Below are 17,018 nucleotides of genomic sequence, written 5' to 3' on the forward strand. Positions count from 1 at the left end.
ACTGATGATTTAAAGTTCTGCGAATCGTCAACAAAGTAACCATCTTAGGGTGTATGTACGCTGTTTAAGACACACAAATCTTTTCACAGTATTGAAACATTTAACATTTTTAAATTTAATAACAGTTTAGAAAATAGCAGTTCTGAGATGACTTTTAAGTGAAGAAAATTATCTTTCATTAAGAAGATGCAAGTACATTGAATCGAACCGGATCAAAGTGTTCTAATTTAAAATATATTGAGGTACGTATGGAATTGTGGTTATTTTTTTCGAAATAGATGGAAATAAAATGTATGGTATTGACAAATTCATTCATATGTAAAATGACGACAACAAAAAAACTCATTGCATCACAGCCTCTTGATCTGAGTCATCATAAATCGAACTGCAATTCCATTGAATCGAACCAAACCGAATCATTCCACTTTAAAATTGAGCCGTACTTGAATCACATTGCACCGTATGTATTGAATCAACATGTCAAATCAACTTTGTGGGATGGAAAAAAAGTTATCTGATATAATCAACCTATTATGATGACTTTGGTGTCATGAGATCAAGATATGGATTATTTAGAGACAGCAAAGGAGGAGCATCAGCATCTGTCAGCTTGATAGTGTTCTCACATATGTCTTGCATATTGTCGCCTTATCAAATCAAACCAGCCACCAATAATTCATCGCCGCTACTGCAGCGTAAGCGTTCTTGTCACTTTCACGCAACTCTGCTCCAAGTTTGCTTCTCAGCAATGTTTCCAGCCAGACCGAAACAATTCAGCAAAAAGCTATTTGCATCTGTGGTGTTTAATTTTCGCTTGTTTTTGCATTCTCCTTTTGTAGTGGGCTCTGATTGCCTGACAGAATTCCCGCCACTCGCTGAGGGAATAACGGCTGACCACTCTTCTGAAAATATGTCGCTCTGTTAAGACTCTGAACATGCAAGGCATGTTGTTGACAGTACGAGTGGTTTTATTTCTAAATGACAATCGAATCACAATTTCACTTCACTTTCACTTTACTGGGCCTGTTTTGATGGATGAAGAAAATGATATATTGACATAATATGGATTTTTTTTTCAATATGTTCACAGCGTGCTACTCATACATAGCAACACAACGTAATTGGTCAATTGTATATTATTTCCACAAATTCCCTGGCAAAGTCAACAGTAGCTTTTCCTGTTTAGGCTTATGCCCCAAAACGCTTTGGGTTAGGGAAATATTATGGCCTGGTTGTCTTGGTTGCAGTAACAACAAGAACTACAAACAAACAGCTCCTCTTGCATTTAATAGCCTTGTGTTTTGCAGCAGACGATGTCTCCTATTTTGGCGCAGCCCACGCCTCACTTCAGCTCGACATTTCTTTTTCCCTAGAGATGCACCTGAAATATGCGCTGTCCACTGAACAAGCGGCCATATTGAGACATAATGTACCTTTCTATGCATGCAGGGAAAGCAGCAAGTTAAGCAAATGAGAGCTAAAACTAAATTTGAACTCAACAAAATATTAATCACGGTTAGCGCACAGCAGAATGCAGTGGACACCAAAAACATTTTTACTTTTACTCCTTACATTTGAAAATATTTCAAAACTTTACTTTAGCAAAGCAGGTTTGTTGTTTTTTTCAGTCTCCACGGATGAAAGGTAAAATCAACAGTGGTTGAGATCTTGATCGTTGGAGATCTTGCAGTCTTACCAGGCGGAAAAATAAACAGGGACAGCAGCGACATGGAAGCCCGTGAACCCAAGAGCACTAACAACTGTGGCAAAAAACTCAAGAAAGCATCATTAGTCTTAATTTAGGGAATTGTTTGATGTTACAAGAAGAATTTGTGCTGAATGAATTTGTCATGTGCCAGCCCAAAAAAAAAAAAACACATTGAAGCAAGATGTATTTTTTCAGTTGTTATCATTACCTAATTTTGGTTACCCAGTTCATGTTCGAAACACATTTTGATGGGAGAAAAGTCAAGACAATACTTACTAGCTCTCAAACACGCAGATACGTTTTTTTTATTGTTATTAAAAGTCAAAGTTTTATTCACTCTGATGCTAAAGTTTATTTCCAAGTCCGAACTGAGCCGTTGAATCAAAAGTTTTACTTTTATCAGTCTTTTCTCACTTAGGCATCTATTCTACTTCAGCACAGCGTGACTATTTCGGCCCCCTCTGGCATGACGATAGAGACAATATTTTTTCAGTGTCATGTGACCATATTAATAATAAACATGCCTCCAACAAAAACACACGAATTGCATCAACTCAAATATGTCGTTGTTTGTTCTTTAACAACTTTTCATTGGATGTTTTGGAGGATCATTGTGCAGGTAAGAGGGGAGACCTTTCAAGAAGTGCGTCTCAGAAGGCTACTTGAGCTGGAGCAGAGGTGTGGATCATAAAGAAAAACACAGCGAGGATGAAGTGAGCTTATAGGGATGATGTTTGCAAGGGTTTGGACACAACGTTTAGGCCGCCCGACAGCATGAGAAGCCTTGGCTCAGGTTTTGTTCTCCTCCAGTGAGAGAAGCCCAGCTGTAATCCTCCAAAGGAAAAACTGAGGGGACATCAGAGTTGATCATGCTTGGACTATTTATGTGGCTTTATCATGTCCACCAAAGTAAGCCAAAGGAAAAATATGACATGTCAAAGCCATGAATTGCCAATATATGTCATATCCACCCAAAAAGCTTATTACGACCAGATCATCAGCACCAACCACTTAGATTTTGGATTGCTGTTAAGTGAAGAACAGCACGACAGATGACAACAATAAATACATAGTACAGCATCCAACCTGTGACGGGTGACTTCATCGCATTATGTAATGCAGTCGAGCCTTTGCCAGACAACAACGCCGCAGAGACATTCAGGTGCATGTTGCTCAGCACGCACCCCGAAGTGCGCCAAATTGTATGTGTGGTTTAAAAACATTTCCCAATAAGAACACGTCACAGTTTTTCTGCTGCAGTGAGTTGTGTGGAAGTTGCCTGGTGTGTAGTAGATGTGAGTCATCGGCTGTAGTATTTTTATTTTTATTTTTTGGTGCAGAGGGCTAATGATTACAGAAGGTCACTCTAGGGGAGACAGATAATTGCTTCGTTGGGATAGTCAGCCAGTGCCCGTGGTGAAACAAGAGGTATCCACAAACTCCACTATCACCCGAAAAAAAAAATAGCGCCACCCAGAGCACACCCGAGAGACAGGAGTCAGGGTGTCTGCTCCAATTCTCCGAACCAGCATCACATTGTTGGGAGAAACCATTAAGCCAGCGCTGGACTTTGGCTGACTCTCTAGTAGCACAGGCGTCGCGGCATACCACCGCAAGCCTCCCTGCTCTCTTCTTTTTACTCCTCCCACGCTCACTCCCACCCCCTGCCGTGTTGTCTGCCAGGAACGGAGACGTATGAGCCTCTGCTGAGAACTGCTTCCAAGGTAGCCGTCCACTCCTCTGCCAGCAAAAATAAGACATTCTGCATTTTCTTTCACTCGCTCTCACTTTCTCTCCATCCCGCCTTTCAGCATCACAATGGTCAAAAAAGCTGCCAGGAGCTGCAGCCAACAATAGTTCAATCTGCTTTGCCCCCATTTCCCCTTTTAGCTTTTGGACTTAGCCCAGGAGAATTTATATAGAAAGGGGCCCAGCAGCTTTTGTGTTCTCAGAAATATACCACGAAGGCTTGTTGGCTGCATGGTTGTTAGTTTGACCAACTAAGTCCAAGAATACACAAATGTCCGAAACATTTCAGACACAAAATCACGATGGTAGGAACCATCGGCCCTCCTCTAATGGTAACCGCTCCGCAGTCATCTTTATCCTAACTAACCTGAATCCAATCATGACTCTCTTCCAAATCCTTAATCCCCCAGGCAGCCACTTTTCAAAATCATGACAAGTGTTCCTAAATTTGGACGATATTTGTTATTCCTGGGACATGTGATCATTCCAAGGATTGGAGAGGAAGGGAAAAAACAGCATTGACGTTTTGTTATGGCTCAGTTGGGAAAAAGAAAGAGAAATGTTCTGCAATCTGACCCTACAGCGCTTCTCGTTAGGGTTGCGGGTGCTAGCTACATTCGGAATTGGCGTCTAGCACACCTGCCTTGCAAAGCGGAAATTCTGTCACTTGTCGATATGATGCAGTTCTAGCTTTTCTATTATCAGTGTATTAAAAAGAGAAATGATTACTCCCCTGATGGATACATCCTTGCTGCATTCTCACTCTGGACGTATTAAAATTTATGAGTCTGCTTGTGTCCTGCCGAACAGAGCAGCTGAAACAACAGCACTTTCTACATAACCTGCAGGGGGGAGGTTAAACTCTGGAAACAATGAAATCCTAGTGCTCATATCCCATAGCACTCATTTGGCATGTCCCCATGCGGCCGTCACACGTTCTTTTCAATTCATAAACGACTGCACGAAAAGGTTCTTGCATGGAGTCCGTCATTGATTTATGACTAATCATCAAAACTAAGTGGTGATGCTGGTGTAGAATGTGAGGTCTGATTAAGAAAATGAAGAACTTGGTTGATTTCAAAGGAGAAATATATTCAAGGCTAGAGTCCAGACATATCCACTTCTATAATATTACGAGATTTGTTTTGATTTCAAAGAAAGAAAATCAGATATCGAAGAGCTGAACAACATTAAGATTTTTTTTCAAGGTTAGAAAATGTTTCTTATTGGATAAGAACTGGTAAAAACCATATGGTCTTTCTTCCACTGTTTTTCCAGATTCACATTTATTAATAAAAAAAAAATCACAAAATTATTTTTTGTGTAAAACATTAAAATCTTAATTTTCTTATCTTACTACGTTTTATAATTTAGCTTTTTACTCTGCACAAAATCAGCTGGACAGAAAAACGACTCAGTAGTCACCCCGGCTTCCATCGCATGTCTCCAACACACTCACTGTCCTCATCAACAGCCTCGGTTCCTGTCACGTTGCCAAGAACAACTCCAAAACCAAAATAAGATGATAATATACAGTAAATTAGAAGCAATCATCTTGCCTGTGAGCAGTCAAACACAATCGAATGATAGTGCTTTATATGTCATAACACATCATTATGACTTTCACTTAAGTCTCCCAAGCACTGATTTATGTTGCTAACCAATGTGTGTGATTGTGTATGTGAAAAGGGAAGTGAGCTTTCATCAAGTCTGTCTGACATTCCAACAAAGTCACACATTTGCAAGTAATTATTGAATAAAATGTTGAAACATCGAAGCCAGGAAAACATGTCTGCCTTATAGACACATTCAAATGACTCGCTGTATTGGTGGCACTATTGGATAAAGCCGTAATGCTTCTGCACTAAGGCTGAATTTTTGACAGTGGTGGATGGGAATGGAAATGTTTATGGAAAGAGGGACTAAATGCATATAAAATCTTTTGACCTTCTCATAGCTGAGTTTTGAAAAAAAGTAAATGCACGGTGATGACAGAATTGCAGAAACAGAGTCAATTTAAATCCATTTGCCATTTTACTACTCGTTGGATGCCAATTTCATGAGAGTTTCCTGGAACTAGAAAGGATTTTTTTAATTTCCTAATATATTACTGTTGAGATAAGGATGAAAGAGGTTTTATTTGGTCAAAAACAAATAATTACGATAATCCCTCCCTTGAATAAAAAAAAAATGGTGATGTAACACCTTTAATAAAACATTTCATAATACTGGGGATGGAACTGGAGAGCATTAAAATTTGTTAAATAAAAATACAATTGTGGGAAATTGTGCAAAAATGTAATATGCTGTGGTTTCGGAAATATCATATTTCAGTTTGTAGTTAATTTCAGTAAATATTTTTTTAAATAATTTATTCCAAACTCCAAATTAATGCTATGTTTACAGTACACGTGACTGGGTTTTTACACACTTGATAAATTAAATCACAATACAATACAGGTATGACAATTAATGCAATTATTGAGTCTGTTTTATTGGGTTGTCAATCGCAACAGTGAAATACTGAATGTTTTTAAAGTTTTCAAGGCCCACATTGCCTTTGCTGAATTTTCTACTTGATTTGTCAAATTCCTAACTGGGCTCAATGAATTATTTTATTAATGCCGTACTGATGGTGAAGTGGTTGCAGCATGTAACATTCCACAGATGAGTGCTAAGAGAAAATGAAATTTTCCATGTTTGTAATCGGACTCATTCCCTCACCTGGCATTCTATGGAGATGGGTGGCACAAGGAGCCCGAAGGGGTGTGGGGGTGGGATTTAAATAGAGGAACTACACAGGAAGGCAGAGCATGCATGAAAGAAAAAGTAATCCCCCCAAATGAGCGTAACTGGGGGACAAAAATGTGTGCGCTAACCCGGGCCAGGGGCCAAGTCAAACAGCCAAAGGGGGGCAAAGTAAGAGTTCAAAAACAGTCGATGGATGGGGGAGGAGGGTCATTTGCATATAGATAAAGACAAAACTAAGACGCCAGGTCGGGCGCTGCGGTTCCAGTGTCTGCTTGAACGGCAATGTGGAGCCACCTGTTTAATGGTGCTTAACAGAAACACAAACATTGGTGGAATGATTACTTAGTTAATTGGTTACAGTTATATGCTGCCCTGCTGAAAAAATAATAGTGTAAGTATTTCAATTATCGTTCTCAATGTGACATTTTGATATTTTTTTCTTATTCATTTTCATCAAATACTCTTATTACCCATTTTCACAAAAATATGTGAATAAAATTGCCATCAAATTTTCTGACTGTTATTTAATTGTGTCTTTTCTCCCAATAATATATTAGTGAAGTAAATTTCAAAGAAAACACAATCTTCCTTAATTCTTCCCCAGATCCATGTTGCACACATTTAATATAGTGCAGAAAGCATTCAGAATCTCTCCTACACACTTTCCCTTTTTTCTTACACACACACACGTACGCAAAGTACTGCCAAGTCACACATCTTGTGCAGCAGGGAGGTCCGCAAAGCCAGAGGGATGGTACGTGACAGAGAGCAGGCTGAGCATGGATGTTTGTACGAGTCCGTTCGGAAAGGTTCAAACGAGGCTGTGTGACTGATTGCATAAACGTCTCCATATTATACGTATATGATGATGAGTGGCAGCGTGTTTTCACAACGATACGCACGGCATGGCTTGAACAGCTACGTTAAATCAATAACATCATCACCCTTGCACCTCGGAAACGTAACTCGAATCCGTCTTATGCTCGAGTCTCTGCGTCGGCTTCCTGTCGACTTGACTATACTCCATTTGTGAATTGTGTTATGCAAATAAAATAAATCTGCCTTGCCTTGCAAGGGCCCATTTGTTTTTGCACAAGGCGCAGAGATGACACTGATAGATGGCAGACACATCTGATATGCATATGTTAAAATGGGATTTAAAAAACAAAAAACAAGTTTGTGGCTTTTGGGGGACTCGGTAGCTGCCTATGAAAGAAAAAAAAACACACCACAAATATGTGCACATTCTTAGTCCTCCTTGATTTGTTTGGGTGCGCATGTACATGTGTATACAAAGTGGCTCTACCGCAAAGTAAAGACGAGAGGGCACGAGGGCTTCATGACGAATCACTTTCTTCAAGTTATTTTCTCACTATATCGCAGAGGAAATGATTCATTAGGCTAGTGGCCCAGTTGGGAAGGCTCCGACCTGGAATAAGAAGCAGCCACCCTCACCCCAGGCTCCAAGAAGGATGATGGGAAGCAGTCGCCAAGGCCGTGATGAGAAGGAATATTTGAAAACGGGAGGAGTGGATGCAAAGAGAGGGCAAGCTGGAAGAGAGGAAATTTGGCCTGCAGATGGACGGATGGACAAGGGATGAAGGTGGACCATCTGCGCTTTTGAGTACAAGTGCTCCCAGACAAGCTTTGCTTTCCTGGAACACCACAGGATCTCTCAGCACTGAAAAGAATAATATCATGGGGTATTTTGTCTAAGGTCATCTTGCAAATAAGTTCGTCTGATGTTTGTCCAGTTTTGGTACTGCAATAGCGGGGATGCTTTGCCAGAACATTGCTCAATATTCTGGTCTGATTAACTCATTAGAGGACACTGATGGGACGAGTGTATGTACTCCACTGCACATTGCTTTTTCTCTATTATTGTGATTTTTTTTTCCTGAATCTCTTTCTAGGATTTATTCATTTTGATGTTTTTTTTTATATTGTTGAATGTGTGTGTTGATGATGAATTAGTGAGGAAAAATTAGCTTCTATTAACCTGCCATGAAAATATTGTTTTATTATTAGCGCGAAGTAACTCTTAGAAAAGTAGGATTAGCTTTGAGATGAGTTTTGACTGCTCATCTCAAAATAAATGGTTATGGGACATAAGCTGTTTAACGTTTTGGAAAAAAAAAAAAATCAAGATGTTCTCATGTCATGATCTTCACGAGACAGCAACATTATTGTCCATTGCTAAAGTAGGGGGAAAGTTTTATCTGCAAATGTTTCACCATCGTGAGTGCTGACAGGAGATAAGGAGGATCTGAATTATTGCTATCGGGAATGTGTGCTTTTTTACAGGAACAGGAAAATTAATGACACTCTTTTGCTGGAAGACTTATGTGGGAGGACGAGGGTATGAAAACAAAGAGGAGAGCAAAGATAAGATGAGGGTTCTGGATTATATATTGTGTTAAACTTCCTTTCTCAGGCCCACACTTTGTTTAATAAAGTCAGTGAGAGGGAGAGGGTGAGATAAAAATGCAAACAAATAGCCCACTCTCCATCCATTCATCCATCCATCATTCTTCTCCACCGCTTAGCAATGTTAAGTATCTCAGAGAACTGGAGACAATCAAAGTTGACTTTTAGCGAAAGGGCAATTTACACTTAGACATAGACAACGCAACCATTCACACAGTCATTGAGTAGAAACAGACCCCAAAAGTGCCTGCAAGCAATACCACTACGTCTTCAGCATATTTCACGTATGTGTGCGTCAATGTGGGTGTTCATGTCTGCTCAGTGACCTTGTACCTCGGCGACAGCCTGCAATAAAGGCAGCAAATTATGAATTAGATAAGTGTCAGAACCGTTAATCTGGAGAAAGAGCAACCACATCATATTAAAGATCGCGTGTGTCTCTCTTCTCAAGTTTATCACTTGGTAAAATGAAAACAGCATGTTTGTGCGTGTGCGTATAAAGCTTTAGACATTCAAACTACTAAGAAATGAAAGCGGATGAAAGAGTTGCTGCGACCTTGCTTGTTTTGTTTTCAATTTATGTTGGGAAATAATGTGTGGGAGGCTAGCTAGGCTTAGGGCAGTATGAGTTGTGAGTGTGTTTAGTATCGTATTTTCCGGACTATAAGGTGCACCTAAAAACCTAAAATTTTCTCAAAAGCCGACAGTGCGCCTCATAGTCCGGTGCGCCTTATATATGGACCAAATTCCTAAATTTAAACTGGCCCGAAGCATTGTGTCATGAAATCAATCATAAGTGGCCCGCTGAAGACTATGAATCATGAATCAAAAAGACTATGCCTCATTAGTTTGTGATTATAAAGTAATTTGTTGCGTCTGAAGTTGAAATAAAAAAGATAAAATGGAGAATGATTTGATTTGGATTAAAAATCTGACATGATGCATTAATGGTGCGCCTTATAGTCCGGTGCGCCTTATATAAGGACAAGGTTTTAGGTGAGCCTTATAGTCCGGAAATTACGGTATATTCTAAGAGCGTTAATGTGTAAATGTTTTTGTATGTAGTATATAAGTTTGCTTAAATGTGTCACCGTGATTTACAGTCACTGAAGTGAAGGATGTGGGACACCCAACGTAAGATGGAAAGCTCATAAGACTTTGAATGAATGACGACCATAACAAATAATTGACAAATAATGGACATTTGTTGTCTGATTATTTTCTTTCCAGTTATGTTTTCAAGGCCAGGGTAATAGAAATGTTCCTATTTCACAACTGTTGACTGCAATATTAAATACTACTCTGCTTTTGGATAATCTGGATAAAACAGTACATTTAGCAGACCGTCTGGCTCATCGTTTGAAGTATGCACTGATTTATTCATGGAAAACCATCTCAGGCCTTCAGTTGGGACAATGTAATGTCTGCTGACGCACAAAATTTAACAGTCCAAATAAATCTAAACAACGTCAAGTCAGGTGGAGAGTTCAGCGGTAGATAACAAGTAGCCATCGTGACTGAAAAGAGAAATACATGACATCAAGTGCTCCTGGAATAATGGCAACGCACGCTGGCGTACAAGTGTTTCGAAATGTTTTAGCGTAAACCACCCGGTGCAAAGAGGGAAAGCCGCCTGCTACGCATTAAACAAAGTCAAGCTGTCCCGTCCCTGTTGCCAAGCTCATTGTCAGGCTTGTTTCTCTAAGAGGAGCCGTTTCTCTTGAAGTGAAGCTGCAGCGATATACTGAGCAGATTACGTATTCCCAACTTGTTCGTAAACAAAAAACACATGCTGCCGCATTATAATAAAATCATGGCGATGACCATGGGCCTGATGGGAATCATGATGTGACTCAGGCTAAGCCGCATGCATCTATGCTTTCAGTCCTGCAAGACATTTTCTAGGGGTATTACTGTGAAAACAGAACCAGGTTGGTTCAAAGTGGTGATTTGATCATTTTTAACAAAGAAAAATTTGTAAAATTAAATATAGTATAGCCACGCATGCTTCAATTCGCTTTATGTACCACTTGTAATTTTTGCATGTATTTACTTGCATTGGTTTTGATGGGTTATTTTGATGTCATTGCTTTTATTGAAAATATGAAATTGCACATTACGTTACATTCGTTATGCATAAAACAATATTTATAATGAAAAAAATGTGCTCCTATCAATGAGATTTTGCTATCAATTTAAAGGTTTTCCCTTTCCCTATAAAACAATTTTATTATAAATAATGATAATTAGTCCTAAAAATGTTTGCTGTGTAGGAAATGCACAATTCAGATATGATGTAAAAAAAAAAATTCAACATAAGACTGCAGAACATACTGTACCTACAACTAATATTGTAATTGCACATTTTACTTCTTGTTGGTAAGAGTCCAGTTGATTCTATTTGTGAGGTCTGAATTGAGACTATGGTACAAAAGCGTGCAATAGAATATTGTTCCAATTTCCTGACATCATCGCTTGTAATCACTCGGATAAAACATCCCAGAACAAACGACTGGCACCAAATGTTGATATTATCCAGACAAATGTTTACCTGTTGACAGCATTATGTACATGCAGCTATCATGTGCTGCATTGTGTAACCATCTATTATAAAAAGTGGCAGAAAACATAGCACGAAGGATAGAAAAAAATAAACGGAGCCAAGTGGCGGAAAGGAGAACTAAAGGCTGCTGGATATCATCAACTCACAGACACTTTACGTAAATTGTGGAGTGTAATCTGTAAAACAGCAAAAGAAAGGAGCTTGGTGATCTATCTCTTCGCAGCGGAGCTCCTGCAAAGCTCTTTGCGGGGAAAGGCCCAAATAAAGGAGTCTCAAGAAGAAACACATGTCCACCTAATATAGCGATTAATCACAATTAAGGAGATGTAAACCTATACGGTGCATAACCCTAACACCCCATTTATCAGAAGGCCGACGGGTGTCTTGCATCTCCCACAGTTTAAATGTGTCTGCTGAATTTTGGTAATATCACTCCGGAATACACCTACGGTTAATCTCACTTAAATGCACACTGAGCGAGCCATCCCAGTTGGCCTACTGATTAAAGCGATGGCTTTAGCAGGTTGGCTTTTCACCCACTCGTTCAACAAAATCTGTCTACCACATTTATCACAACGGGGGTCAGTGCTGTGTGCGTGTCTACGGGGATGTCTGAGCGGGATCAATTTGGCATTGCCAGACGTTGAGTTTGTTTTATTAAGAATGATTATGCCTACTAAGTGTCATGTGTTTACGATGGACTATATTCATGGAAAATAATCATACTCGACAAGACACAACTCTTAATTAAGTAGGAAGTATCAGGAAGACCTCATTTAACAAAGCCAATTTGGATGAGCATTTTTTTGTTTTGGTTTTCCACAATTCTAACCACAAAACAAAAATAATCTTAATGATGAACAGGGGGCGTCTACCCTATATTTGAGGATTTATTTTTCTGCGGACTATTTAATTTTATTGCCTGCATTTGTAAAGTGATATCTGCGTACTGACACTGCGTTGTCAAAATAGGCTCAATTCTTAATCAGCAAAGATTATTAAACTGATTGATTGAAAATTTGCGTCTTAATGACATAAAGAAAAAAACAGGGATGAATGACATGGAGGAAAGTGAAGAGTGTGAGTACTTTTGCCACTTCTGTGCATCTTTACCATATTCATCCATCTGCCCATTTTCTATATTGCTTGTCCTCATTAGGTTCACAAATAAAGCCTTTTTCAAGCTGCACTGTCATCAAACCCATTCATCGTGGATCTGCTGAGGGGCGGAGACCATGGGATGAAGTGTTGCTAGGCAGCACGGCGCGGCAAGAGGTTGTCAACAATAAACAATAAAACCAAACCGGGAGCTTTCAATATCATCACACACCTACTTGATGAAAACGTAATATCAACCTGTAATAGAATACGAATTGACCCGAGCTCGTTCATTTCAAATAATTCCATATTATAATAACAATTTGACAGTCTTCCAGCACGATTGAGCCCGAGTGCACAAAGCAAGGTTAAACTATTTCCTTCTAATATAACTTTCTGTTATCTTAATACTTGTCACAATAGTGTTTTTTTATTTTCTGACTTTCTTGAAAACAAAATTGTCTTGAGCTTTGTTAGGTTACAGACGATTTAGAAATGCAGTTGGGCATTTTTTAAAATCACATTGCACACTTGCTGGGAAGATTTAAGGGCCTTTTCTCAAACAGCTTCCTGTGGATCCTGCAGGGATGCGCTCCTTTGTCATCAGAGGTCTCAAAAGGAGGTGACTAAGGTTCCCAATAACCAGCTAGATAAGATCTCGGGGGATAAAAGCAATTTTTATGGGGGGTTTAATTATTGGCTTTTTGTTGTTTTTTTCTCTCTCTTTGTTTCAAACTTTTTTTTTTTTACTGTAAGTGAAATGTTATCTATTAATACCGAAAGTAGTAGAATGGAAAATATTGTACTGTACTGCACTGTACTGTACATATTTTGGATGACAATGATCTCAGAAGCCAGTAGGTGGCAATATTCTCAGCTGTTCTCAAGGAGCACCTGTGTACGGCCTCCAGATTGAAAGCTGCTGATATATTCGGGTTGGTTCAAACCATTGTTGTGTCTGACGCTTTCAACAATAAACCACACAGGAGGAACTGGATCATACTAACCAAAAAGCAAACTAGTGATGAATGAGATCTGGTTTGTTTGGATGTCCACCAATAGTTCAAACAACGAAACACAAATTGTGCCTGAAATAACTTTTATCCCTCAGTACAACACAAGGACAATGTCCAGCTCACATGGTCTTTGAGAACATCACATTTATTGTTGATCTTATCAGTACCTACCTCGCTTGTTTGCCTGTGGTCTTTCATTTCCTCCCGTCAGAGATGATCTAGCAGCCTGGATGAAATTGATCCGTCTCTGAGGAGGAAATTACATCCACAGAAACAGTAAATATATGCTGACATCAATATGCTCAAACATTCATTTAAATAATGTGAAAGGGGAATGTGCAGTCTAATGAAATCCGGTTTATTATTTAGTTACATGATTTTTAAATATGGCAAGATGTTGAATATAATACGGTGGTTTAACTGTGTTTTGTAGTACTTGTGATTAACTGTATTTCTGTAAAGTTACATGCTACGAGGTGTTTTTAATATGGTGTAAAATAAAAGATACTTCTCAGTATGATCCATTAATCACAACCACTATTTACCACATTCTGATTTGTGTTTAATGTTTTGTTTGGAAATGCATGAATCCACATTAATCCTCTTACAGAGGTTGTCATAAGATAATGCCCTTTTATTGAATAAAGTGGTTGTAAATAGAGCTAGAAAAAGCACTATGAAGGTTTGCTTCAAATGTATGAATCCCAAGTGACATAACACGGTCACGCAGAGGTACGCTGTGATTGGTCCACCGTGGTGGGTGTTTCCGCATTCTGCAAATAGCTGTCAGCAGAAGCGCAACTTGCAAGAGGGGGAACTGTCGCGTCTGAGGAACCTCCTGGCTGTCTACTCGTGGGAATAGGGCTGCGAAACTACGGGAGAGACATGCCTTACATACTGATCAGCACGCAGATCAGACTGGTGGGTAAAGACAGTGTGTGCTGTTTTTGTCATGTCTCATGTTGTACTTGTGTCATGTGGGTGGAGCTGCACGTCAGTTGTGTTTTTAAATTGGCCTTGCAACATCGGGCATGCTACAAATCAATGTGGGGGGGCAATGTGCAGAAGATGCAGTTTTTTATGGCACATTAAAATCAGGATATAGACATCACCATTAGAGCTTCATTATATTACACTTTTTATATACAAAATAAAACATAAATACACAAATGTAAAAGACTCATTTAAAATTTCCCTAGATCCCTTTGTTGCCTGCATAACTCACACTGCATAGCTTTAAGAATCGGATCACCTATTTATAGCCGCTTTGCTTATTTGAGGATTAGTATCCACACCTGCCAGTGAAAACTTGAGTTGTACGACTACGTTGCAACACAACGCAGAGAAATCAAGTGCTTCATTGCTGTCTTTCAGGAGAACGGCCCGACCAATGTGGGAGATGAGTATTCTGATCCAGCTGTCATGAATTACTTGGGAGCAAGGAAAACAACCATGCTGGGAAATAATTTGTAAGTACTGTAATGCGTGCCTCGCCATTTCATGATTTAAAGAAGTTCCCGCAACAGGGAATAGTTTGTAAAAAAATATATTTGCGGGACGCATCATTCAGCGTGCAGTCAATAAAGTCTAATGACTTGTTCCTGATACTGCTTGCAAGTGTCCCGTTTTTTTTCATACTATTACATGTGCAAAATGGTTTGAAATTTAAAGTGGCAATAAATCAAAAAACAGGTACCGTATTTTCCGCACTATAAGGCGCACCGGATTATAAGGCGCACCGTCAAGGAATGGCCCATTTCAAAACTTTGTCCATCTATAAGGCACACCGGATTATAAGGCGCACCTTCAATGAATGGCCCATTTTAAAACTTTGTCCATATATAAGATATAAACATTTGGCCCACGGGCCGGAGTTTGGACACGCCTGCTGTAGTGGCTCAATATTGCTCCATATATAAGGTGCACCTGATTATAAGGCGCACTGTCGGCTTTTGAGAAAATTGGAGGTTTTTAGGTGCACCTTATAGTGCGGAAAATACGGTATATGCGAAAATACGGGACCACTTATGTAATAAGAAGGGGAAAAGTGCTTCTTTGCACATTTTGAGTAAGGCCAGTGAGTGTGATGGGAAACAGGCTAGGCTAGGGAGGTGTTGTCATTGGCAACAAGATCCAAACGCTGCTGGGAAATGAATGAAGGTGTGGAAGGAAGTGAACAAACTGCAGAACAATTAACAAGATTCGAGCCTCCAAACAAAGTTGAGTGAGAACCCACATCTGCAGACAGCACCGGAGATTAACTCTGTTTATCTTATTTAGTTCAGAGTACCATGTGGACGAGCCACCTCGCCTGGTGTTGGACAAGCTGGAGAAGATAGGCTTCCGCATGCTGACAATGACGGGAGTAGGGCAAACGCTTGTGTGGTGCCTTCACAAGGAGCCATAATGACATTTCGGCAGGTGGACCTGGAAACATCTTGAAAATGTTTTTTTTTTTCGCTGTGGAATTTTCAAAGCTGCCAAGAAATCTATTCGTTCGTCTTCTATAGTGCTTGTCCTCATTTAGGGTTGTGGGTGAGCTGAAGCCAATCTACAAGTTGCCAGACAATGACAGGCAAACAAATTTAGAAAAGTGAAATATGATCCTACCCATATGATTTCTTCCATTCTGTTTATTTAATTTACTAATGATGACCAAATGTACATTTAGGGAGTGAAATATTGTGCGTGGTTAGTTTGTATTGACAGTAATGTTGCCAAATGATTTGCAGAACTTTCAAATGCTTGTGATTAAATACTTAAATGTCGCTTTATTGTGTCCTTATTGCATGAGTAATCATGTACAGTACGTTCTAATGATAAGTAGATTTGATTTATTTAATATTACTATTATATTTAGAATAATATACATACACATACGTGTGTGAAGAAATTATTTTTTTCTATTTAATCCTGAGATATGAAATTTTGTCCCTAATGCCTCGCACTACATTGAGCCACTAAGAAATGATTTGATACTTATTTTGACAAAGTTTAAAGTGGAACAATTCTATTTGGTGCACTCGCATCTCTTAAATCACATCTGATTTTTTTGTTCAAATCAGTTTTTGTTACACCCCTAGTGCAGACACACTACAGACACGGAAGATATCTTCAGCTGAGGCAGTACGAGGAAGTCAAAGAGAAGGAAGATACACAAAGGTTTTTCTGGTGAAGACTGACAAAAACGGCAGCACAACAGGGTGATCCTCTTTGCGTGCAAGCCATCGTGTGCTCAGAGCAGGTCTGGCGGTGAATCGGTTTCTTGTAATTGCATTTCCTCTGTTGTCATTCGAACAGATTTTTGTTTGTGTTTGTGGACTTTTTTTCTGTTGTTCCAAAAAAAAAAAAATCCACCACATAAATAAACCCATGTGATGAAGGGCTATTGCAGGAGGAGAAGAGCAGATGTCTTCCACCGCACCACCACGTTCCGCAGCTGGACATTGTGTAACAAAGCCACACGGCAGAGGTGGGAGTGGCAGGGAGAGGTTGGATGCTGTGAAACCACCATGTGGCTCCTAAATAACGCAATGTCTGCAGAAAAAGCCACCGCATGGGCTGACTTACACCATTAAATCTCAAAACTAGTTCTTCATTGACACACACGCAATCTAATAACAAAAGTTTGGATTGACAAATTTGTCCCTGTGATACCGCTTTGACTAATAATATATGATAAAGTGCATTGAGATGAAGATGTTGT

General features: G+C 39.4%; 1 protein-coding gene across 1 annotated transcript; it reads left to right on the top strand.

Annotated features, from left to right (window-relative positions):
* The first annotated feature begins 14,069 nt into the window (after positions 1–14,069).
* Positions 14,070–16,080, top strand: gchfr (GTP cyclohydrolase I feedback regulator). The gene is made up of 3 exons (XM_088356373.1): positions 14,070–14,233; positions 14,687–14,781; positions 15,593–16,080. The coding sequence occupies exons 1-3, from the start codon at positions 14,198–14,200 to the stop codon at positions 15,717–15,719; spliced, it is 258 nt and encodes an 85-aa protein (XP_088212499.1). The 5' UTR covers positions 14,070–14,197; the 3' UTR covers positions 15,720–16,080.
* Positions 16,081–17,018: the final 938 nt, after the last annotated feature.

Source organism: Syngnathus floridae, chromosome 16 (genome assembly GCF_059516105.1).
Source record: "Syngnathus floridae isolate MCC-2025c chromosome 16, RoL_Sflo_1.0, whole genome shotgun sequence".
Taxonomy (NCBI): domain Eukaryota; kingdom Metazoa; phylum Chordata; class Actinopteri; order Syngnathiformes; family Syngnathidae; genus Syngnathus; species Syngnathus floridae.